Source organism: Salmo trutta, chromosome 19 (genome assembly GCF_901001165.1).
Source record: "Salmo trutta chromosome 19, fSalTru1.1, whole genome shotgun sequence".
Lineage (NCBI taxonomy): Eukaryota > Metazoa > Chordata > Actinopteri > Salmoniformes > Salmonidae > Salmo > Salmo trutta.
The window spans coordinates 37,061,358-37,087,194 of NC_042975.1; the positions used below are offsets into that span (position 1 = coordinate 37,061,358).

The following is a 25,837-nucleotide window of genomic DNA, read 5'->3' on the forward strand; positions in this document are numbered from 1 at the left end:
AAAGGTGTTGAATACTTATTGATTCAAGACATTTCAGCTTTTCATTTTTAATTAATTTGTAAAAATGTATAAAAACCTGATTCTACTTTGACATTATGGGGTATTGTGTGTAGGCCAGTGACATCTCAATTGTATCAATTTTAAATTCAGGCTGTAACAAGAAAATGTGGAAAAAGTTAAGGGGTGTGAATACTTTCTGAAGGCACTGTATAAGGGTCAGGGTTATAAATTGTTGAGATACAGTTGACCCACCGCATTTCTTTCCCCCCTTGAATCTTGGAAAGAACTCAAGGGCACTCAACCAATCAAAGTTAGTTGAGGTGCAACCCAAAAAATGTATCCTCATTGAAAATCTTATCAGAATCAGCACACTAACCTGTGACTTCTTGTTGGGCGTGTAGGCCTTGGAGTTGCTGAAAATGAGGCGGACATCTTTGGCAAACTCCATGGGGTTCTCGTAGTTCCCGATGATCAGAGTCTCTGTTACAGTCCCCAGGTCCATGGGAGTGTCTATGATGTCTCGATAGTCCTGGGAGAGGGAGAGAGTGCAGTGTTTAGGACATCTGAAACCACAAAGTAACTGCCCAGTGTTTCCAGATGTCTATGAAATATGACCTATAATCAAAGTTCCCTCAAGTTCTTTTTTTCCAGCTAGCTGTTCTATCATTCGGCCTACAGTAGCAGCCAATGTATGATGTTCAATGTAGGCCTACATTCCATGAGATTTTAGGAAAAAGAATATGCAGGGCTTGACATTAACCTGTTTATCCACTTGTCCTTCAGACAAGGTGACTGAAAACGGTGTGTTGTTTGATGTAAGAAACCACTTTACAAAATAAAATGCATTACTATTCCCATACCATTATTACAGAGAATAAGACAAATTATGTTAGCCTCTGCCTATTGGCTTCCGGTCTCAAAATACAACACTGACCCTTTAAGACAAGAAAAAGCTCTTTACCTGACTCGCTTTTCAAAGGTCTAGAAATGTACACATTTTGTGCCCCCCATTGCTGACTACAAATTATATAGAACTGGGCTAATAACTCACTAACTAGCAAAGGATATGAACAAATGTGCACAATGTGGCTACATGCAGCCCTCACTTTGATCTCAAAACAAGCGCATCTACTCATGCTGTAAACACAGTCCAGTTCAAGGTCATTGGCACAGATCTATATATGGCAATGGTATATTTGCATATAGCTAGAGGAGTCCTGATATCTCCAGGAGTAATAAGTATAATTGTTCTCCTAGGCAATCAGCAATTAGTACAGGTAGGTGCTCTCCCCACCTCTGCTAGGCAATTAGCAATTAGTGTTAGTTCTTCAGTCTCCTCTGGTTTCTCAGTGGCAGCTGTGTAAGTGGCGGTTTTGTTGCAAAACTAGGACCGTCGCTGAAACAAAGGTGCTGTAGAGTTGTTCTGCTGAGTCATTTGAGGAAGGAAAGAGAGGAAGGCTCCACACCACTCTCTTACTTGAGTATCTGAACTAGTTATTTACAGATTCTCATTTTGCTCTTTTGTAGCTTTGTCAAGTATGTGTGTGTTTTCTGTACCTGTTCAAACCTCCCTGTAGGCTTTACAGACGCTCATCACCCCTTGGCTGCAACCCTTCTAATTTAATGTACCCTGCGCGCACAACCCATGTGGAATTCTGGGTCTCTGGCAGTGTTTGGGACTGCGGTCAAGAACACAGAGTTCATCTCAGCCTACGCTGCCCTTCAGTCCCTTTACTTTTCAGCCCTGACGGACACATGGACCACCCCAGAGAACACTGCTACTCCAGCTGCTCTTTCTTCATCTGACTGTTTTCTCTCATAGTCCAAGAGCATCTGGTCGTCGCGGTGGTGGCACAGGTCTACTCATTTCTCCTAAGTGGAGATTTTCTCTTTTCTCTCTCACCTGTCCAGCTCCTCATTTGAATTCCATGCGGTCCCTGGACGAGGGCTCACCGCTCTTTGTACTTGGTAACTTCAACCTCCTGACGTTTGCCTTTAATTTCTTTCCAACTCTCATTCACCTCCTTGCCTCTTGACCTCACCCTTTCCCAATCAACTCCAACTCACAAGGCAGGTAATACGCTCGACCTTACCTTTACTAGTCGTTGTTTGCCTACTAATTTCACTGCAACCCCCCCATGTCTCTGATCACTACCGTTTCCTTTTTCTGTCTCCCTCTCCTCCAACCCTACCCACGCAGCCCCTACCCAGAGGGTCATGCCGCCTCAATCTCAATCAATCTTCGTCTCTCTCTCTCCCATCTCTCCCTTCTGATTCTGCCTCTTCGACCCTACTCTCCTCCCTTTCCGCATCCTATGACTCGCACTGTCCCCTTTCCTCCAAGACAGCTCAGCTCTCCCCGCCTGCTCTGTGGCTGAGTGACTCATTGCGAGCTTACAGAACAGAGCTACGGGCAGCTGAGCAAAAATTATCATCCTTTCACTCCCTCCTCTCTACCTTCTCTTCCTCTGTATCTGCTGCTAAAGTCACTTTCTACCACTAAATTTCAAGCTTCTGACTAACCCTAGGAATCTCTTTTCCTCCCTCTCTTCGTACGACTTCGTCAACCACTAAGTGGTGACGACATCCGCTACTCATTCACTCAGCCTATTGAGTCCACTGGTCTCACTCTCACAAAACTACCCCTACGCCTTGACCTCTTCTCCCCGCTTTCTCCAGATGACATCCTGCGACATCTCTGGAGAACTTCACTTCCCTCATCAACTCATCCCTGACCACTGGGTGCATCCCCTCTGACTTTAAATTGTCCAGAGTTGCTCCCCTCCTCAAGAAACCAACACTCGACTCATCTGACGTGAAAAACTATAGACCTGTATCCCTTCTTTCCAAAACAATTGAGCGTGCTGTCTCTGATCAACTTTTTCATTATCTCACACAGAACGATCTCCTTGACCCTAACCAGTCAGGTTTCAAGACGGGTCACTAAACCAAGACTGCTCTTCTGTGTCATGGAGGCTCTTTGCACTGCCAAAGCTGACTCTCTCTCCTCTGTTCTCATACTCCTAGATGCCTTCGACACTGAACCATCAGATCCTCCTCTCCACCCTCTCAGGGCTCAGCATCTCAGGCTCTGCACACTCTTGGATTGCATCCTACGTGGCAGGCCGCTCCAACCAGGTGACGTGAAGAGGATCGGTCAGCACTGGTGTAGCACCACGTACTCCCCTGACATTGCTATGCGGATGACACTCATTTACCCCCCCCCCCCCCGACACCCAGGTGGCAACACGCATCTCTGCGTGCTTGGCAGATATCTCAACTTAGATGTCGGCCCACCACCTCAAACTCAACAAGATGGAACTGCTCTTGCTCCTCGGGAAGTCCTGCCTGCTCAAAGACCTCTCCATCAAGGTTGACAACTCCTGTGTTGCCCTGACCCTGGACAACACCCTGTCGTTCTCTGTAAACATCAAAGCAGTCAGGTGCTCCTGCTCTACAACATCCATAGATTACAACCCCACCTCACACAGGAAGCAGCGCAGGTCTTAATCCAGGCACTTGTCCTCTCCCGTCTGGACGACTGCAACTCATTGTTGGCTAGACTCCCCGCTTGTGCCATCAAAGCCCTAAAACTTATCCAGAATGCTGCAGCCCGCCTGGTTGTCACCCCACTCCTCCGCACACTCCACTGGCTTCCAGTCGAAGCTCGCATCCGCTACAAGAACATGGTGCTTACCTACGGAACAGCAAGAGGATTTGCCCCTCCCTACCTTCAGGCTATGCTCAAACCCTACACCCCAACTCGAGCCCTCTGTTCTGCCACCTCAGGTCTCTTGGCTCTCCCACCCCTATGGGAGGCCAGCTCCTGCTCAGCCCAGTCCAATCTCTTCTCTGTTCTGGCACCCTGAATGTGGAACCAGCTTCCCCCTAAAGCTAGGTCAGCAGAGTCCCTGCCAATCTTCCGAAAACATCTGAAACCCTACCTTTTCAAACAGTATCTTCAATAATCCTCCCCGACCATACACTCCCCCCCCCAAAAAAAATTATGCGCTTGCACAGCTCTGACTCTACTAATAACTACATTGAGGAAAAATGTACTTTCTATGCCTGTGATATGTGGTCATCCCACCTAGCTATCTTAAGATGAATGCACTAAATATCTCTGGATAAGAGTGTGCTAAAATGTAAAAATAGGCCTACTTGAACTCTGAGTGGTTATGGCGCACTGGTCTGTGTAGAGTACGGGCTGAGTCATGAGTGTCAATGCAATGGAATCTTACTCCGATGCGTTCTGCCTACAACAAAATATCTTACATAGTTTTGCATATTAAGTCATGCATAGTTTGTTTTGGTATGTTGCATTGATTCCATCACAATTCCTACAGTAAAGGGAAACATTGATAGGGGAAAAGACTACAAAGTTGAGTGAAGTTTCATTCTCGTGCTTCTCTGCAGGGGCTGATATTTGCCTACAATTAATTACAATAAGTGTAAAAGTTTTCCTTCCAAAAATGATGTTAATTAAATACAATTTTCTGTGTTGGAATGATGTGGGCACAGTCCAACAACAATGGTGTGGGCATCTACTGGTCATTAAAAATATTCATGTGAGTAGACCACTGATTGGCCAGTTCAGTCAACATGACATGTTCTATGAGGAAACGGCAAGCATTTTTAAACTGTCAGTGATACAAGTTGTTGTTGGTGGGGTCTGGCCACAAATACTAGTCAACAACATTATTTGGGTATCAGTTAACAGGATATTAACTTTTAAAAGTTACATTTTCACTGGACAGTTACTCAGAATTGAGGACAGGTAGTTTGTAATACTTCTGAACCACTACAGTCAGACTGATGAGACCCTCAGTTCCTCTGATGGAAATTAAACATAGTGGGCTGGTTTCCCAGACACACATTGAGCCTAATCCTGGAGTAAAACCTGGAGTAAAAAGTATCTTCAGAGGAGAAGCACCATTGCTTTTTAGTTCAGGTTTTATTTTGCTCGGAGAAAACAGGCCTTAAAAGGAAAACTCCACCCAAAAACTATTTTGGTATTAGTTTATTGTTGATATAGTCCCAAAATGTTATGCATGTCACCAATCAAGTTTTCAAAATACAGAAATACAGCCGGTATGATGCATTTAGCATCATATTATGCAAAATGCATCATACCGGCTGTGTATGTATGTATATATATATATATATATATATATATAAAACGTGATCGCTGACATGCAAAACATTTTGGGACTATATCAAAAGATAGTTAAAGGAATTTTCCTTTAATGTTAGAATCCGCATTAGAAGAAACAGCGCCACTGTTCGCCCCCGGCACCTTGCAAAAAATTGTAATACATACTCTATCGCGCGTGCAATGATTTCCAAGGGGGAAAAAAACATTGTTTGTTTAAAGTAATATCTTTGTTGTAATATGACAAACGTGTCAGTTACACCATTACTGACTCCAGCTTTAACATGTCACTGTGGGGGAACATGTCAGATTGTTAAACACTCAGATCCTAAGGCACTAATCCTGCAGCAGGCTGTTATCCTTTCTGTGTGTGAGGGGTTATATAATTGGTAGGGATTATGATAACAAGGAGAGGAGGAGAGACTTACTTGGTAGGTGAAGAGGTCCACAGGCTGTCTGAAGGGCTCAGAGTCAGGGCCGTCCATCATACGCCGCAGCAGTTCCCGACACTGGCCCCGCCAAGCACGCACATCTAACACCACCCCACGCTTCTTAGGACTGGGATTGGCCCGCTGATAGTGGGAGAGCGTGAAGGTGTCCAGTTAGGTTGATACAGAAAAACATTGGAAAAGTGAGATAATGGGGAACAGGAATTCCAGTCATTGCAACAGCAATGGATATTCCATGTTTGAGATGAATCCTTCCCTTACCTGTTGTCCTGTGGAGGTCCCTGGAGTGTCAGAGTCCATGTCCACCTCAGCAGTCTGCACACCAACACATGTACTCTTAGTACTGCGTAATACACCACCAAGACAATTCAAATATCACTATGAACTCATGTATACACACACATCTTTATGTTTCACCTCATCCTCTCCACTGCTCAGCTCCGTCTTCACCTTGTGGTACAGATCTAAGATGTCTGTGCAGCTCTGGTCCCTGACAAAAACACACAACAAAACAGCTGGTCTTATTTACAGTCAAAACTAGGTTCTTAATGAGTCACCATTTCACAAAGGGGAAATCTACACCATTCATACCCAATGTAGCGGAGGAGCACGTCAGTCACCACCTTGGCTGCTGCCACGATGGGGCTCTGGGGCTCGTTGAAAGTGCGGGCGTTGTGCTCGATGTAGCGCACCTCCCACATCAGAGCCGAGATCCTCCTAGGAGAAATGAACATCCCGAGGGGATAAGCTGAGTGAGAGTCACTGATCTCCTCAAACTGGAACATACCCAAGTCCAAATTACAGCTGAGATACAATGGGGCTGACTGGAGGATTAGCAACAACTACAATAGGCTTGAAGGATTATTCCAGTGTGAGTGGTAGGTCTGAGTGGGTGCTGAAGCACTGCAGTGTGTCAGGGTGCAGGCTGAGAGGCCAGTGCTGACCTGTAGAAGCGGTTCTCCAGCCGTCTGCGGATGGTGCTGAGGTCAGTGGGGTAGGCCACCACAGTGCAGTAGAGAGGGTAGTCCCGCAGGTCCACTGGTGACGCAAACGCCTTGGCCAAGTCTACCCAAACACAACACGTCACACGCATGAATCAATACCACGCCATATCATATTATAGCCAGCATTGCTGGCTTGCTTCTGAAGCTAAGCAGGGTTGGTCCTGGTCAGTCCCTGGATGGGAGACCAGATGCTGCTGGAAGTGGTGTTGGAGGGCCAGTAAGAGGCACTCTTTCCTCTGGTCTAAAAAATATCCCAATGCCCCAGGGCTGTGATTGGGGACACTGCCCTGTGTAGGGTGCCGTCTTTCGGATGGGACATTAAACAAGTGTCCTGACTCTCTGAGGTCATTAAAGATCCCATTGCACTTATTGTAAGAGTAGGGGTGTTTACCCTGGTGTCCTGGCTACATTTCCAAGCTGTCCCTCATACCATCACGGCAACCTAATCAACCCCAGCTTACAATTGGCTCATTCATCCCCCTCCTATCCCCTGAAACTATTCCCCAGGACGTTGCTGTAAATGAGAATGTGTTCTCAGTCAACTTACCTGGTAAAATAACGGTAATAAATAAATAAATATATATCCAAGACCACTTCCGACTACAATCGACTTAGACTTAAAATCAGTCACCCTTGGCTCAATTCATCCAATATGACAAACAGGATTTCCTTTGTGGTACCGGTGACATACCCAGTGTGAGCAGCTCGTCGATGCCAAAGATGACCCTCTGGCAGTCCTCGTCCCGTGTGTGAGCCCCCCACTCCCCCTCCTGGGGGCTGTAGAGGCGAGCCTTCACCTCCTCCTCCGTCACCACCACCCCGTCACCAACATCCTCTGGCAACTCCGCTGGGGGAGGAACACAACATGCCAGTCAGAGAGACCATATTGCGTCATTGGCTGGCTGCTCAGTCTCACTATCAATAACCTGATCTTAAGTATTATACTAAATAAAAAGACTGCATGTGTTACGTTAAGTGATTGAGTGTGCTAGCTAGAGGGATATTTGAATGTGTAAAATTCTGGCTGCAAACTCAAACTGCATTATTCCAGTAGATGATCTGAGACGGGTGAGGAGCCACTGATAGAAGCAGTGATACTAACCTTCATCAGGAATGGGCTCCATGTCCCAAGGGCTCATCTTCTCCCTCTCGCTATTATCCCACCTAGTCAAGAGAAATCACAACTTAACATTCAGTATCATAAGACATTTATATTTTCCTCCTATTGGGTGTAAGCTACAGTATGAGCTATTGAGGCAAACACTGACGTACCCCTCCAGACTGTGTAAGCTGAGGTCTACAGTATCATCTCTATCTATTTAACCCAGTGAGATGCAGGGTACACATTGACTCACTTGACAGTGTAGCACTGGAACAGGCTGTCTGGGTACTCTGGCTGGAGTGGCTGTTGGTCCTCCACTGAGCCAAACCACCAGGCGTCATCGATGATGCTCCGGAAGCGCATACCTTGCAGGGACAAATCATGCTTGTTTCAGTACATGCTGGTCCGTGAATCACCACACGGATGTATGGGAGCATGAACTGAAAATATACATCCCACAGAACACAAACATGTGGAAGAATGCACCACATTGCTCACATGGCACACAAACATAGAGGAGTGTAGGAGATAAACAGGTAGGGGAGTGAACTGGGCACATCCTCTAACAGGCTTGTGTTCTGCATGCTGGAGAGAGGCTGGCAGAGGGAAGCAACACTAACCTGTCTGCCAGTTGTGCTCTTTAGCTTCGTCATAGAACTGCTGAAGCACCAGGAAATCGATGACATCCGGCATGTCATGGTACCTGAGAGAACAAGGACATGTCATTCATTGCCATATTCTTTTCACACAAGAAAATAAGATGGATGACTCACTTTAGGGAGAACGACTCATTGGTCATTTTGCCTGAGATGGGGTGCAGGAAGGCCAGTTTTAGGCAACAGAGGGTGGGGGGGCCCACTTCATACTTGATACCAACTACCTTCACAGACTCCTGGTCCTGAACGACGAGAAAACAGACAAAGAGAGAGGGGGTGATAAGAGGAAAAAAACACGAGGCCACATTAAAGATATGGAATCCATGAAGGACATACAAAATACATATAGTAGACAAAGGAAGCAGTGTGAGTAAGTGTTGAGGGTTGGTCTTACCCTGAGGTTCAGCTTGTTCCAGGACTGTTTCTGAGGGTTGATGCTGTAGGCCTTGGCTCTGCGCACCGCCCTGACATAGGCCTGGTGGCCCTGCCTGAAGTACATCAGCTGGTGAGCAATAGGAAGATAAGGGTCATCATACAGGCTACAATGTCTATCAACTAGGACACAAACCTTGCACTATCGTATAAAATGCGGTAGAGATTAAGCGCAAATGTCAAAATGTGAAGATATTTTGTTGGGTACTCTGCTGAACCTCATATGGCCCATCAGGCAGTAGGGTTCCTCACCTCATCACCCATCTGTGGCACAAAAGGCGAGCGGCGGGGGATGGTCTCCATGATCCAGGAAGGGGGAAGCCATTCCTCCGCGTCACAGCCAGCCAGAGACAGAGACGAACTGGGTTTCTGAGCACAAAGAGGCTGGGTTAAACAGTCCGCATTTTCACACATGCTAAGGTAATGAAACATTCCCTCTGTCATTAGGCCTCAGCTCATAAACTAGCTACAGGCACTATAGTCTGTATAGCCAGTAACTGAGATACACCATTTTCAAGCAGCCCGTTGGCTGCACCATTCCCTGCCCAGTGTCTCTACTTTACATTCTGTGAGCTCACCTTCTGTTTGGTCTGCTTGGGCTTCTTCTTCTCCTCCGCCTGCTTCCTCCTGGCCTCCTCTCCCTGGCCCTCCGCCTCCTCCGAGCTGCTGGAGCCACCGGGCGGCCGCACCTGCCTTCTGCTGGTACGCTTGGGGGGCTGGAGGTTGATCCCCGCATCAGCTGTCCAATCAGAGTAGTCACTGGAGGAGACACTGAGGGGGAGAAGAGGTGTATGGAAATGTCTATCTTGTAGTGCTGTCCAAAGGATTTTTTTGTTGTTGGTTAAATCGCATGGTTCTGTAGTTAACTACGATTAATCTCAAATTTAGAAATTATTCAAATTTGACCCTAATTAAAGATGTTTCAATTTAAAACCCATTCCATTTGGTTGTAGGTATACCATATTTTGATTAGAGGGGAAGAAAACACCAAATAAACTGAGACAATAACATCTCAGTCAGGTCGGATATTAAAGTTCACGTAAAAAAAATCTTACAGCTATCAGATCTAACCTACTTCTAATACATGTTCAACATGAACTAGTCACAAGCTGCTACTGTATTAGAATTGGGATCATTTGCTTTAATCTTTTGACCTGAGAACTACAACAAAAACAGTAGCTAATTGGAATGACTTAAAAAAAATTGTGTTGAATCTAGAGTAAAGGCATTCAGCCATGGAATTCTACACATTCTCATTTGGTTAAATAGCTGGCTAACGTTAGCATAACTGGCTAGTATTTGCTGTTATCTAAAGAAACGCCTGGGAAAGTGTTTATGGTTGAACTTTGACTGTTTAGGAGATGGTAGACATTTACCTGGAACTGCTGTCACTCTGCCACTGTGCTTCCCCATCAGAGGAAGCATCACTGGCCTCTGCCTGCTCCTCTGCCTGTAGACACATGGAAACATGATCAGACCTCCTCTAACATGACAACACCAAGGCCTCTGCTACTTCCAAGAACAACAGACTACAACCCCCCCCCACCTCTCCATCGCTGTCGGAGTCCATCTGGCTGTCAGAGTTCCTCCCCCTATCCACAGGGCGGCGATCTCGTGCTGAGCGGGTCTGGTACGCTGGTGCAGGTCTGGTCTGCTTCTTCTTCTTCCTCTGGGTTCGCCGCAGGGAGCGCTTGCATGGAGCCTGCTCCTCAGTCTACAGGGTGGGAAGGGGTGAGAAGTCGTTAAATGATAGAAAATAAAGTAAAGCTATTGGTATAAACCAGTGGTTCACAATCTTTTTAATAGTCCCGTACCCCTTCAAACATTCAACCTCCAGCTGCGTACCCCCTCTAGCACCAGGGTCAGCACACTTTCAAATGTTGTTTTTGCCATCATTGTAAGCCAGCCACACACACACACACACACACACACATTATACGATACATTTATTAAACATGAGTGAGTTTTTGTCACAACCCGGCTCGTGGGAACGACAAAGAGCTCTTATAGGACCAGGGCACAAATAATAATAATAATCAATTATTTGCTCTTTATTTAGCCATCTTACATATAAAACTTTATTTGTTCATTGAAAATTGTGAATAACTCACCACAGTTTAATGAAAAGGGTGTGCTTGAAAGGATGCACATAACTCTGCAATGTTGGGTTGTATTGGAGAGTCTCAGTCTTAAATCATTTTACACACACAGTCTGTGCCTGTATTTAGTTTTCATGCTAGTGACGGCCGAGAATCCACTCTCACATAGGTACATGGTTGCAAAAGGCATCAGTGTCTTAACAGCGCGATTTGCCAAGGCAGGATACTCTGAGCGCAGCCCAATCCAGAAATCCGGCACTGGCTTGATAAAACTTTCACAGAACCGCTTGTTGCAATTTCGGCTCTCTTGTTCAGATATCCATAAGTGGACTGGAGGCAGGGCATGAAAGGGATAACTTATCCAGTTGTTTGTGTCATCCGTTTCAGGAAAGTAAAACTGTTGTTTGATGAAGGAATTGTCTGTATAGTCTTTTTGGCCTTTTCCCCCAGAATTGTCCCACCCATAGCCGCGGCAGCAGGAAGAATTAAGTCCAATAGTATGGGGCTGGCCTGTCCTAGCTACTTGGTAGCTCATCATATAAGACGCTTCTAGCCCCTTCTTATTAATGGTATCTGTTGCTTTTATACATGAATTACTACTCGAAAGTCATCTTAACTCTCGCTCAAAAAACTTCCGTGGCTTATTTTTCAAATTGGAATGTTTCGTTTCTAAATGTCTGCGCAAGAGTGAAGGTTTCATCAAGTTGTGAGATAGTACTTTTTCATATATAACACACTGTGGCTGAGGAAAGGCACTACTCCCAATATAAGTGAACCCCAAATGAATGTAGTTCTCATCATATTTGCGCCTCTTCGATGGTCCAACATCCCCGTCTGTTGTTCAGTGCTTTCCCGGGTAAGGGGGCAATAGCTCTTCGGCTGCATCAGATTCACAACTGTCAGTGTCCTTGATAGCTGGGCTAACAACAAATGTGGAATTACTGATGCTAGCATTGGATGTGCTTGTGGCAGCAGAACAACTTGTGTCGTCAACAGGTGCAGGTGTAGTACTGCGGAATGAACAGCAACTACGTTTGGCTACATATGGACCGTTAGTGGAATTCCCAAGAGAGAGTAACGGTTAATGTGATTGGATGTTAATTATTTGACTAGGCTACCTCTATTTGACATTGTGTTGTTATTTCGCTGAACACTAGATGGTTTAATTTTATTTTATTTTTGGCATTGAAACAAAGCTACTCAGGCGAGATCAAAACTCACCTAAATGTATAGCCCCTTTGGAAAATATAAATGGACTGATTGAAAATGTGAATATATTTATTTATTTAAAAAAGGAATATTAGTATTATTATTTAAAAATAATAATAATGCGAATCACATTTTTATTTGGCGTACTGACGGCATTGCGCGTACCCCAGTTTGGGAATACCTGGTATAAATCAACAAAGGGAAGGGGGACATTTGTTCTGAAAGAGATAGAGAGCTGTGGGACAGTAGTGTAGAGACTCACCTTGGGAGCACTGAGTACAGGTTTCTTCCTCCTCTCTGTGTTGTAGAGGGAACACTCCACCTCACCTTTGGCCCGCCTGGTCTCCTCCATCACCCTACACAACACAAACACACAGCTTCAGTCAGCCACTGGGGGATATCTACCTAGGCAATCTTACAAACAGTCCTAGGCACAAATTTAAGAGGATGGACAGGAATGGTTAGAACAGAAGGTTCAAGGCCATCTCAGGTAGGCTCTCTGGTTAGTTAGCCAGTCAGTCAGTCTCACCGGAGGACCCCTTGCTGGACTTCGTTGACAACCACCCTCCTGCTCCAGGCCAGCAGGTCCCTCTCCGTGGCCATCTGACTGCGAGGGGCGTTGTGGTGCATTTGACGCACTCCCTCCACCTGACCACTCCTCCTCAGGCCCACGTTAGGGGGCGATCCCACTACCTCTGCTCCCTCAACAGCTGCAAACGAGGGAAACCATTCAACTTTAATTCATGACTACAACATCTGAAATCCAATATGCAGATTCAATCCAATAAGAAGATTCAAGGGGCACCCCCGTATGTACACTGAAAAAAAAAAATAAAAAATGAAATGCAACAATTTCAAAGATTTTACTGAGTTACAGTTCATATAAGGAAATAAATCAATTGACTATCCTGCAGGTAAAGAAGTTGTGGAGGTCCTGGCTTGGCGTGGGTACACGTGGTCTGCATTTGTGAGGTCAGTTGGACGTACTGCCAAATTCTCTAAAACGACGTTGGAGGCGACTTATGGTAGGCCAATGAACATTCAATTATCTGGCAACAGCAATCCTGGAAACAGCAGTCCTGCAGTCAGCATGCCAATTGCACGCTCCCTCAAAACTTGAGACATCTGTGGCATTGTGTTGTGTGACAAAACTGCACATTTTGGAGTGGTGTTTTATTGTCCCCAGCACAAACAAGGAGGTAAACATATTTGTGCCCAATATTTGAGAGAAATAAGCTTTTTGTGCGTATGGACAATTTCTGTGATATTTTATTTCAGTTCATGAAACATGGGACCAACACTTTACATGTTGCGTTTATATTTTTGTTCAGTATAAATATGGTTACATGAGACTGACACGTACCACCCTCTCCTTCAGGCAGTCCATCTTGGTCCCGCCTCTCATCCGGTTGGTTCTGCAACTGTCTGATCAGGACATCCAAAGGGCTTTCTCCGTGACCCTCCTCCGCCGTTTGCTGGCCGATCACCTGCTCCACCACCTCACCATCACCTAAGCAAGAGAAGAATGTTAGAAATCCCAACGTTACTCACATTTTGATTTCAGAGCCTGGTAAAGAATTATTGTTGAAACCACTAAGAAGCATTGGTAAGGAGGTTTACCATTCGCCATGTAGCCAAGCTGGGGCACCAGATGCTCATCCTTGCAGCTCTCCCTGCCGGGCACCAGGCGCTGGTAGTGGGTGGGGTGGGGGTTACCGTCCACATCCACAAGGAAGGGAGGGGGCATAAGGTGGGGCGCCTGCTGGGTCTGCTCGTCCAGGACAAAGTTATTGGCATCTCGGATTAGCGGCCTGAAGTCAGTGTGGAAGAACATTTGGTCAGGAATCTAGAGGAAGGATATGGAGGAAGAGGAGATGTGTTATTCTGTGTAACATTTTCTCTTTACAAGCGATACGATAACATGTAACTTACACATCTTAATCCAAATGAGCCACGTGGAGAGGCCAGAGACTCACCTTCTCATAGGGTCTGCTGCAGCCGAAGCCAAAGATGAGCAGGTGGCCATGGGAGTCAGTGCAGGCAAAATGTTGTCCATCAGCTGAGAACTTACAGTCAAATACAGCTCCGTGACCTTGGCCCTCAATCTGAGACAGAGAGAGAAAGGCTTGTATGAATGTCTGCCAGGGTAAAACACAGCCACCAACACAGTCACCATGTAATCAATCTCCACCATGTTGAAGAAGTTGCGGATCTTGGATCCCTTGGAGAGGTCCCACATGTAGATGTTGCCGTCGTGGCCGGCAGAGAGCATGATGCGGTGGTCAAAGGGGTGGGCCTCCAGGACAAACACCTCATCATCATGACCCTGGAGGAGGAACAGCACATTCAGTCATAACAGGTCTCACTCACTGAAGAGACCAGAAACATACAGGTAACTGCCAAAACAAAAGAAATACTTGAGTAAATGAGGGATACAAAGTATATTGAAAGCAGGTGCTTCCAAACAGGTGTGGTTCCTGAGTTAATTAAGCAATGAACATCCCATCATGCTTATGGTCATGTGATACATTTCCCAGTTGCCCATTATTTTGGCAACCATGGCTAGAAGTGATCTCAGTGACTTTGAAAGAGATTCTGGAGTGGCGCCTGAGACAACATTTTCCACCACCATCATCAAAACACCAAATTATGGAATTTCTTGTGGAAGAAGAGTGTAGCATTCCTTTAAGAGAGTTCCAGACACTTGTAGAATCTATGCCAAGGCGCATTGAAGGTGTTCTGGCAGCTCATGGTGGCCCAATGCCCTATTAAGATACTATGTTGGTGTTTCCTTTATTTTGGCAGATCCTGTATCTAGTGTTTGATTTTTTTTCTTGTATGTACAGTACCAGTCAAAAGTTTGGACACACCTACTCATTCAAGGGTTTTTCTTAATTTTTTTACTTTTTTCTACATTGTAGAATAATAGCGAAGACATCAAAACTATGAAATAACACATGTAGTAACCAAAAAGTGTTAAACAAAAAAAATACATTTTAGATTCTTCAAAGTAGCCACCCTTTGCTTCGACGACAGCTTTGCACACTCTTGGAATTCTCTCAACCAGCTTCAACTGGAATGCTTTTCCAACAGTCTTGAAGGAGTTCCCACATATGCTGAGCACTTGTTGGCTGCTTTTCCTTCACTCTCCAACAAATTCCAAACCATCTCAAATTGGGTTAAGGTCAGGTGATTGTGGAGGCCAGGTCATCTGATGTAGCACTCCATCACTCTCCTTGGTCAAATAGTCCTTACACAGCCTGGAGGTATGTTGGGTCATTGTCCTGTTGAAAAACAAATGATAGTCCCACTAAGTGCAAACCAGATGGGATGGCGTATTGCTACAGAATGCTGTGGTAGCCATGCTGGCTAAGTGTGTCTTGAATTCTAAATAAATCACTGGGTGCCACCAGCAAAGCACCCTCACACCTCCTCCTCCATGCTTCACCGTGGGAACCACACATGCAGAGATCATCTGTTCACCTACCCAGCGTGTCACAAAGACACAGCGGTTGGAACCAAAAATCTCAAATTTGGACTCATCAGACCAAAGGACAGATTTCCACCGGTCTAATGTCCATTGCTCGTGTTTCTTGGCCCAAGCAAGTCTCTTCTTCTTATTGGTGTCCTTTAGTTGTGGTTTCTTTGCAGCAATTCGAACATGAAGGCCTGATTCAGTCTCCTCTGTACAGTTGATATTGAGATGTGTCTGTTACTTGAACTCTGTGAAGCATTTATTTGGGCTGCAATTTCTGAGGCTTGTAACTCTAATGAACTTATCATCTGCAGCAGAGGTAACTCTGGGTCTTCCTTTCCTGTGGCGGTCCTCATGAGAGACAGTTACATCATAACGCTTGATGGTTTTTGCGACTGCACTTGAAGAAACTTTCAAAGTTCTTGAAATGTTCTGGTTTACTGACCTTCATGTCTTAAAGCAGGCCTGGGCAAAGGCCAGCTCAGGGGCCGTATGCGGCCCGTGACCTGATTTAATACGGCATGCGGAATCATGCTCAGATCAAAGAATTTGCGATAGTAAAGTTTAGAAAAACATATTTGTTATTCAAATTAAAAGCACAATGAATACTCGCCTTTGTGTAATGATTTAACTCCCACCGCTTGTGGGACATTTATTTTGAAGACACGTATAAATAACAACTGCACGAGGACAGACAGTGACTGACTGGCTGACACACACACGTCACAGTTACAAATAGTAGCTAGCTAGAAATTGCGCAAAAGTTAGTTTTTCAAAGAAAAGGAAAGCAGACAATGAATGTAGGCTGGACATTGAAATATGTATTTATTGAGGTATCAGGGAAAGCTGTGTGCTTAGTGTGCAAAGAAAGCATTGCTGTCTTTCATGCAGAGAAATGTAAGAATGTCTTCTGAGCAGAGGGCAAGTGCATCGAAAGAGTTGCTTTCTCAGTTGCAAAAGCAGCAAGGACTTCACACAAAACTGCATTCAGCAAACGACAGAATTGCGAGAGCTAGCTATGTACTGTCCCACAAAATTGCTAAATATAGCAAGCCATTTGCTGTGGGCGAATTCATTAAAGAATGTTTAATTGACTCTGCAGCAGCCCTTTGCCCCGACAAGAAAGTGCTGTTTGAAAATGTTTCCCTGTCAAGACGAACAGTGACACGGCGTGTTGAGGACATCGCAGAGAATCTGGAACAACAATTGAAAGACAAAGTGAAGGATTTCACCTATTTCTCCTTGGCCCTGGATGAGAGCAGTGATGCACGTGACACGGTGCAGTTGATATTCTTACGAGGCATAACCCCAAACGTTGAAATTACAGAGGCGCTTGCTTCAGCGCAATCAATGAAGAGCACAACCACAGGGAAAGATTTATTGGAGGAAAAATAATAAGTCTGTGGCAAAGCTGGGAGTTAACCCTAACCCAAACTTGACAGGAAAAAACATTGGCCTTTTGAAAAGGATACAAGATCAAGTAGCTGAGCTGAACCCAGATCAGAAAATTATTTTCCTGCATTGCATTATTCTTCAGGAGGTGCACTGAAAATGAGCCATGTTGTGGATACTGTCACTAAAGTGGTAAACTTCAATAGAGCAAAATGTTTAAGCCATAGGCAGTTTGTCTCACTGCTGGAAGAGAGAGTGGGGTCATGCAGATCTCCCCTACCACACAAACGTGAGATGGATGAGTTTGGGGAAGGAGCTTAAAAGGGTGTAGGACCTGAAGTCGGAGATTGCTGAGTTTTTTCAAATGAAAGGAAAATGTGGATTTCCCTCAACTGCAAGATAAAGAATGGTTGGCTGATTTTGCCTTCACCGTGTACATCATGGCCTTCATAAATGAACTGAATTCCAAACTACAAGGGAAGGTCCTTCTTGCACATCAGATGTACAGCCTTGTCAAAGCCTTCAAGGGAAAATTACTCCTCCTCACCCGCCAAGTAGAAGCCAACAACCTCACCCACCTTCCGACACTACTAGTCTGTTCCCTATCAGATGACCAGCGGGAGATGTATACATCACTGCTGCGTGGTTTGAACGGTGAGTTTTCAAAGTGTTGGAAAATGACATGCTGTTGGTTTCCTCTCCTTTCACCTTCAATGTGGATAACGCTCCCATTGACCTGCAAATTGAGCTTATAGATCTTCAGTCTGATGTGATTGGAGAACTATTCAAAACAATGTCACTGACAAGGTTCTATGCATCTCTCGACGAACAAAATGCTCCAAAGATTAGGAGTCATGCTCAGAAGATGTTTGCGCTGTTTGGGTCAACATTGGTATGTGAACAGACATTTTCAGTGATGAAACATAACAAGTCAAGGCACAGATCATCTCTTACTGACTCTCAACCTCTCAGCAATCCTGCGCATAGCGACATCAGAAACTATACCTGACTTCCCTGCTCTAGTCAATGCCCATCAGAGACTTCACTCCTCCTACTGATTGAGTAGTTTAAATGTAATGTTGAGCTCTCTTTGTGTTTTTGTGCATATCCGTTAACAAGGGTTCTGTGTAAATCAGGCCTTCATGGTCGAATTGCTGCAAACCACTACTAAAGGACACCAATAATAAGAAGAGCCATGCTTGGGCCAAGAAACACCAGCAATGGACATCAGACCGTTGGAAATCTGGAGTCAAAATTGGAGATTTTTGGATCCAACCGCCGTGTCTTTGTGAGATGCGGTGTGTGAACGGATGATCTCCGCATGTGTATTTCCCACCGTAAAGCATAGAGGAGGAGGTGTTATGGTGTGGGGGTGCTTTGCTGATGACACCGTCTGTGATTTACTTAGAATTCAAGGCACACTTAACCAGCATGGCTACCACAGCATTATGCAGCAATACGCTATCCCAGCTGGTTTAGTGGGACTATCATTTGTTTTTCAACAGGACAATGACCCAACACACCTCCAGGCTGTGTAAGGGCTATTTTACCGAGATGGAAAGTGATCTGCATCAGATGACCTGGCCTCCACAATCCCCCAACCAAATTGAGATGGTTTGGGATGAGTCGGACCACAGAGTGAAGGAAAAGCAGCCAACAATTGCTCAGCGTATGTTGGAACTCTGTTGGAAAAGCATTCCAGGTGAAGCTGGTTGAGAGAATGCCAAGAGTGTGCAAAGCTGTCATCAAGGCAAAGTGTGGCTACTTTGAAGAACCTCAAATATAAAATATATTTTTTGGTTACTTCATGATTCCATATGTGTTATTTCATAGTTTTGATGTCGTCACTATTATTCTACAATGTAGAAAATAGTAAAAATAGGAGATAGACATCTACTCACAGACAGCACATGCAGCAGCTGGCCGGTGGTGGAGCTCCACACTTTGAGTAGGTAGTTAGAGACCGCTGTGACAACAGTGCGGTCACCACGGTCCCAGGCCACCATTGTCGGCACCAGCTTGGTCTTGTCCTCGCCATTCACAACAGCAGTCCTGTGAGAATCGCACACGTTAAATACATGCTAACCACTTACTAATGAGACAGAAACATAAACCCATTTGCTGCTGCACAGTTGTCAATTCTGGACACCATTGCAGCTGGACAGCATTGTCTTACCCTGGCAGTCTAGTGGCTATGTCCAGAGTAATGCTCTTCCACTCCTGCTGCTGGTAATGCCATATCCTGGCTGTGCCGTCACGACTACCACTCACAAACCTTAGGCTGGGGCCAGACACAGCAGTTAGAGGCCACACAGCAACAAATCAAAATAGTTTGATCTAAGTAAAGAGACAATTGCACACACTAACCTGTAACTGTTATTACAAAACTGGACCACCACAACTTTGTCCTGGAAGAAGAGGTAGGAGTTAACAAAAGGAGTAGTGAGAAACAAACTATGAACAGTGCAAGTGCTCTGTGATCTAGCTCCATTGATTCTTCCGTCTCCTCTCTCTCTCGCGCCCTCTCTCTTCCGCTCTTATGTCTGTCGCTCTCCATCTCTGTTCTTCTCTTCTCTGTGTCTTACCATGTGAGAGTCCAACTCAGAGAGCTTCATGGGTGTTTCAGAGCCAAGGTAATACACCCTGATTACATGATCCGTGCTGCCTGTGGCCAGGAACATCCCACCTGATTCAAAGAGCAACGGAACAACACGTAAGTACATTAAATTAACAAACAGATCTAGTTCTGTGGCTTTGAAAACTTGCCTTGCTCAAACAGTCATTTGAATTGATTAATTAACTCCATAATTCAGTGAAAAGGTGAAGTGGAATAAATGTAATGCAAAGCATGTTGTTTATTAGTGGCCACCTACCACAGCTGAAGGAGGAGGTGGAGATCTGGACCCCAGGCCTTGACCGCTCAATGAACTTGACTGGCCGGTCACTGAGGAGGAATCAGAACGCAATACAGGTTAGGTTCACCTAGACCACAAAACAACTGATCTGTTGAAAATAAAGAAACCATCGCATTCTCATCCCATCGTTTTGCCTCAGACAAACTCTGCTGTCCAACACTTACACGAACTTCATGCTGAGCGAGTGCCATTGCCAGAAACACACCATGCCGTCTGCTCCGGTGGAGGCCAGGTACCGCATTGGTCCTTTAACCGCCGGACAAAACTGAGGAGGACAGGGGGTGTCACACACATTTCTCAGGCAGAAAGGGTCACAAAATGACATAGTCAAAAACCAACAGGTTTCATGCAAGTTATTTTACATGACATTTGGTAAATTCCTGGCTATTGAAAGGTGTAACTAGGTTCTTATTGCTTAGTCCTGAGGGCTGTCCTGACCTGTATGGAGGTGATGGAGGCTGCATGGCCCTGCAGCACAGTGATGGGGGCGCAGGTGCGCAGGCACCACACTCTGATGACCTTGTCACAGCTGGCTGAGGCGATTAGCGTGTTGTCGTAGTTCACCGCCATGTCGGAGATCTCGGCCGCGTGGCCACGCAGGGTGGACAGCAGCCGGCCATCATCTGTAGACCATATCTTTACCAGACAGTCATCAGAACCCTGGAAGGAGAGGGGTCACGATGAGACATCGGCAGCATAGAGACTGACACACTTCAGAGGGAACTGACAACAACTGTCTTTGGTATTCCTTCTCTCCTCTTTTATCAGACTCTTACTGTAAATATCCGTCTGCCACTGCGGTCGAAAGCCACACAGTACACAGAGGACAGGTGACCCAGGATGCGCCTGTGCATCTTCACATGCTGATAGGTGTAGGATGGCAGAGCATGGCCGAAGCGGGCAGTGCCAGTAGCCTGGCGAGCACCCATGATGGACACTAGACGGCGAGAGAGTAGAGGTCAGTTGAGCGGAGCTAAAATTATTTACAAACACTTAAATATGTATTGCTACCAATAGTTCACGTGTTTCAGGGATATATGTTTATTAAAGGGATACTGTGAGATTCAATTAATCTACTTACCCAGAGTCAGATGAACTCGTGGACACTCATTTCGTCTCGGTATGAAGGAAGTTGCTAGCGTACCTGTAGACTTCTAGTCATTGTGCTAACGGTAGTTAACATTGGCTTGTGAAACTACCTCTAACTTCCTTCATACTGCACACAGAGACATAAAAATGGTGTCTACAGGTTCATCTGACTCAGGCTTAATTGCCAGAATTTCACAATTTTCCTTTTGAAAGCACAGCTTACCGATGCTGGGGGGCTTCCCAAAGCTGACTGGTGGTTCTGGGGGGCGACCCCGGTGGAGCGCAGCAACAGCAGTTCCGCTCCATTCTGTGTGGCTACAACCTAACAGACAAAAAAGAAGGCATGGTTCTAAAGCATTACAGACTGCATGACCTGGGACATTTATTCTGCATCTGTGTAACCAAATACCTATGTAGGGAGTATGACATTAGTTAGTCTTTGATGGTGAGAGAGAGAGAGAAACATTGAAGAGACGAGGGCTCACTTTTAGCTGTGCGAAGCAAAGACTGCCTTCCCAAGCCCAGGAGGGTTTGGACCCCAGGGACACTAGGTGGGGCCTCCTTGTCTATGAGAGGACCTATCTGCTGGCATACTCTCAGCAGGTAGTCTGCAGGGATGTGCTGGTTCAAGATCACCTGTGGACACGAGGGAAAACAGTCATATAGACCTGTGTGAGTGGAATCAGTAGAGAAACGTCATCAAAGCAACATCCAATATATGTGACCATATCCCTAGCCACTTAGATATCTTACATTTACAACCTACATGTCAATACAGTGAAGACTCGTCATCATAAGTTTGATGTTATGTTCTGTCAGTAAAACATTCACACGGTAGGTCAGAAAGTGCAGTGTGAGCACAAAATACGCAACTCCAAATTAAGGCCTCTTTACACCATGGATGGGGTCAATTCGAATGGAAAGCAGTCAATTTTTAGGAAGTAAACTTAAATAATTCAAAATGCGAAAAAACGCCATCTATTTTAAATTACTTCAATAAATGGAGGAGTAAAAAGCCATTTATTTCAAAAGGTTTTCAATTTTGGATTTTTAAATTAAAATCACTTCCTACCTTCGAATGGACCCCAGTCCTGCTTTACACTTCACTACTTTGATGACACATACTAGTTCCAGCAATACTTTCGTAGTGTAAAGAGACAGAGCTAAATTCAAATCTCGAGAGATGTCTCCCATACTACCTCCGGACATCTACACCATATACCCACCCCGTGAGTTGTATAGTGTAAAGACAACGGCTCTCCCTCACCAAGAATGACCCTGCAAGAATGACCTTTATTACCTTAATACCAGTATTTTTGCTCTGTTAGCCAAAGTGAAAAGTAAAGGCTTTTCAAATAACCACATGTGAATCTTGGTTTAGATGAGAAATTCCTGTATAGTTTGAATTTCTATCCTTATTTTGTTTGTCTATATACTGTGGTATTTACGGTACGCTAATAGGTGCACACACGAAGCAGGGGTGCATTTATACTTAACAAAAATATAAACAACATGTAAAGTGTTGGTCCCATGTTTCATGAGCTGAAATAAAAGATCCCAGAAATGTTTCATACCAAAAAGCTTATTTCTCTAAAATGTTGTGCACACATTTGTTTATATCCCTGTTAGTGTGCATTTTATCCTTTGCCAAGATAATCCATCCACCTGACAGGTGTGGCATATCAAGAAGCTGATTAAACAGCATGATCATTACACAAGTGCACCTTGTGCTGGGGACAATAAAAGGCCACTAAAATGTGCAGTTTTGTCACAACACCACAGATGTGCAATTGGCATGCTGACTGAACGGATGTCCACCAGAGGTGTTGCCAGATAATTTAATGTTAGTTTCTCTACCATAAGCCGCCTCCAACGTTGTTTTAGAGAATTTGGCAGTACGTCCAACTGGCCTCAGAACCACAGACCACATGTAACCACGCCAGCCCAGGACCTCCACGTCCGGCTTCTTCACCTGCGGGATCGTCTGAGACCAGTCACCCGGACAGCTGATGAAACTGAGGAGTATTTCTGTCTGTAATAATAATCCCTAGTGAGTGGGCCTATACCCTTCCAGGCCCACCCATGGCTGCACCCCTGCCCAGTCATGTGAAACCTATAGATTAGGGCCAAATTTATTTATTTCAATTGACTGATTTCCTTATATGAACTGTAACTCTGAAATCGTTGCATTTATATTTTTGTTGAGTATAGTTCAATTCAACATTTGCTACATTGCGTGACAGTTTGTACTGAATACCACGTTTCCCAAAGACGGTGTGCATCATTCTTCAACAGCCTTTTTGAGGTACATTTGCTTCTGTTTGGTGGGTGTGGCCTGATTAATATGGGTGTGACCATTTGAAATCGCAAAACTCGTGCAACACACACACACCATACAATCAATCTCCCTCTGGGCCACCATAATTGCACCGTTCAACTGGTCGTTCAGTACCGTTTCCATTGAATTAAACACTGAACCCCGTTTTGTCGTACTGAACGCACCCCAGGAATGTGGTTTGGTCACACCACATAAAAGGCTAACGTAGCTAACGTAAGGATAGTCTAAACAGAAAAGTTGTACATCTGATATTGAAGAGAGATAGATCTGCTGAACAATTCATCAAATGGCCACCTGGACTGTTTACATTGACAACCCCCCCTTTGTTTTTACACTACTGCTACTCACTGTTTATTATCTATGCATAGTCACTTTACACCTACCTAAAGGTACAAATTACCTTGACTAACCTGTACCCCCACACATTGACTCAGTACTGGTACCCCCTGTATATAGCCTCTGTTATTGTATCATGTTACTTTTTATTTAAAAAATGTACTTTGGTTTATTTCGTAAATGTTTTCTTAACTCAATTTCTTAACTGCATTGTTGGTTAAGGGCTTGTAGTAAGCATTTCACGGTAAGGTCTACATCTGTTGTATTCGGTGCATGTGACAAATAACATTTGATTTGATCTTCACTTTAAAAGTGCAGTTGTTTTCGCATTTTGGAATCAGGGTTCTCCCCAAAGAATGCAAAAAATCCTGGGGTGAAACATGACATTAATATGCCCTCTATAACAAGTCATACAGTTTTAAACAGGTATGAATTTATTTAGTACACACAGTCAAACAGGTCAGCAATCTCGACAGCCAAGGCCAATCAGAATCACCCTCCTTCTCTTCTCCCCGGCTGGCTCAAATAGTAACTGCGATTTCATTGGCTGTATGTGAAGATTGACGTTCTCCAAGCCTTTGTACAGCCACGTTCTGTTTGCCCTCGTTTAACCCCTCCTCTTTGCACACACACAAAACGGCAATAAAATTGATATATTTGGTCAGAAATTAAGTAATCAAATGTCGGCTATTACTACAACGCACAGTTGGTGTGTTATTTTCACACCATCATCCATCAATTAAATCAAAAGATTTAAAAGCCGGGAAATATTGATATAAAAACCTGCCTATATTATTGAAAACGGTTACTGGACTGATTAGATAGCCGGTTAAGAACTTATTATAATAACACTCACCCAGTCTTGGAAGTTTCGTTTATATTGTTTGCCGTCCCAACTCCATCGTTTCGGGATCAACTAGAAGGGAGACACGCGGTTAAATAATTGCATCAAACCACAAATACAATCATGTAGTTGATATACTGTTAATGCCTCTATCGATAAAAGTATACCATGCCAATAAAAATAGAAAGCAGTCAATATCGCGGAAACGGGACGTGAGAACAAGCTAATACAGACGAGAGCGGCGCAGCTTACCTCATACTCTTCTAGTTCCTCAACCAGTATCTATGGAGAGACAGTTGCCAGTAACGTTATTTAGCACACATTCAGCCCTATTTAGCAAGTTAGCAATTGTAGCTATCAAAGTTCTTGATATAACTTGTACCTGTGCCGATTTTTTACACGGTCCCGACTGGAGAAATCTAGCAATGAGGTAATACAATTCTGAAAATGCAGAGGCGCATTAATTAGCCATTCAATAGCTAAGCTATCCAGGTAGCTAACTAGCCAGCTAACATTAGCTAACTAGTTAGCTAGGCTAACTGATACAAGCCCTAAACTGTTTGCGTTCATATTTTAATAGAGAAATAAACACTCAGCACCCACCAGCTTCGATTTCTGAACACTGTTCTTCTGCCATCACTTGATAAGAACACCGACATTTGATTCATTAATGTGTAGGTGTATTTGTAGAATAGCCACAATAATTATTTCCACAGCAGGCAGCGTTCGGCCTTTTCCTTTCTCAAGCTAGCTAGCTAGCTAGCTATCTATCTCACCGCCTTATGCTTTGTTAGCGCCCTCCCGCGACCAATGAGAGCAAATCTGCAATTCCAGCACGAGCCACTTGGTGTCCATACCACCTGGTTTTGGAGGGCAGGTCATACAGTACTTAGCCCTTGATCATGCTTACGCTCAGTTCCATTAGATTACAAATAAGATTAAAAGTCATTCGATGAAGGCCTCTTCTGTATGGGGGAGTTTCGTTAAGAGCCCCGCCGCACATTCTGAACATTAACGCGTATCGCTTGTGGTAAGAAGAAATGTCTAAGATTTTACTGAGTTACATACAGTTCATTTAAGGAAATCAGTCAATTGAAATAAACTAATTAGGCCCAAATCTATTGATTTCACATGACTGGGAATACAGATATGTATCTGTTGGTCACAGATACCTTAAAAAATGACTAGTAGGGTGTGGATTAGAAAACCAGTCAGTACTTGGTGTGACCACCATTTGCCTCATGCAGGGTGACACATCTCCCTCACATAGAGTTGATCAGGCTGTTAATTGTGGCCTGTTGAATGTTGTTCCACTCTTCAATGGTGCGAAGTTGCTGGATATATA

General features: G+C 44.6%; 1 protein-coding gene across 2 annotated transcripts in view; it reads right to left on the minus strand.

Annotated features, from left to right (window-relative positions):
• Positions 1-25,316, minus strand: part of LOC115154511 (bromodomain and WD repeat-containing protein 3) — a 31,354-nt gene extending 6,038 nt beyond the window's left edge. The window contains exons 1-36 of one of the 2 annotated variants that reach the window (XM_029700793.1): positions 25,096-25,316; positions 24,875-24,933; positions 24,745-24,774; positions 24,505-24,564; positions 21,460-21,610; positions 21,198-21,296; positions 20,662-20,822; positions 20,324-20,545; positions 20,050-20,150; positions 19,844-19,914; positions 19,556-19,656; positions 19,338-19,378; positions 19,147-19,251; positions 18,872-19,022; positions 14,295-14,429; positions 14,080-14,208; positions 13,724-13,949; positions 13,467-13,613; positions 12,633-12,813; positions 12,366-12,459; positions 10,342-10,509; positions 10,172-10,245; positions 9,374-9,566; positions 9,048-9,164; positions 8,758-8,865; positions 8,481-8,605; positions 8,328-8,410; positions 7,961-8,072; positions 7,708-7,769; positions 7,297-7,452; positions 6,546-6,666; positions 6,193-6,318; positions 6,019-6,091; positions 5,863-5,916; positions 5,581-5,724; positions 377-529 (exon numbers count right to left, since the gene is read on the minus strand). In XM_029700793.1, coding sequence (XP_029556653.1) covers positions 377-529; positions 5,581-5,724; positions 5,863-5,916; positions 6,019-6,091; positions 6,193-6,318; positions 6,546-6,666; positions 7,297-7,452; positions 7,708-7,769; positions 7,961-8,072; positions 8,328-8,410; positions 8,481-8,605; positions 8,758-8,865; positions 9,048-9,164; positions 9,374-9,566; positions 10,172-10,245; positions 10,342-10,509; positions 12,366-12,459; positions 12,633-12,813; positions 13,467-13,613; positions 13,724-13,949; positions 14,080-14,208; positions 14,295-14,429; positions 18,872-19,022; positions 19,147-19,251; positions 19,338-19,378; positions 19,556-19,656; positions 19,844-19,914; positions 20,050-20,150; positions 20,324-20,545; positions 20,662-20,822; positions 21,198-21,296; positions 21,460-21,610; positions 24,505-24,564; positions 24,745-24,774; positions 24,875-24,933; positions 25,096-25,129 — 4,167 coding nt within the window. In that variant the 5' untranslated portion in view covers positions 25,130-25,316. Of the gene's footprint in view, positions 1-376; positions 530-5,580; positions 5,725-5,862; positions 5,917-6,003; positions 6,092-6,192; positions 6,319-6,545; positions 6,667-7,296; positions 7,453-7,707; positions 7,770-7,960; positions 8,073-8,327; positions 8,411-8,480; positions 8,606-8,757; positions 8,866-9,047; positions 9,165-9,373; positions 9,567-10,171; positions 10,246-10,341; positions 10,510-12,365; positions 12,460-12,632; positions 12,814-13,466; positions 13,614-13,723; positions 13,950-14,079; positions 14,209-14,294; positions 14,430-18,871; positions 19,023-19,146; positions 19,252-19,337; positions 19,379-19,555; positions 19,657-19,843; positions 19,915-20,049; positions 20,151-20,323; positions 20,546-20,661; positions 20,823-21,197; positions 21,297-21,459; positions 21,611-24,504; positions 24,565-24,744; positions 24,775-24,874; positions 24,934-25,095 lie in introns of both variants that reach the window. The other variant, XM_029700792.1, reaches the window with a different exon arrangement.
• Between the last annotated feature and the right edge of the window lie 521 nt (positions 25,317-25,837).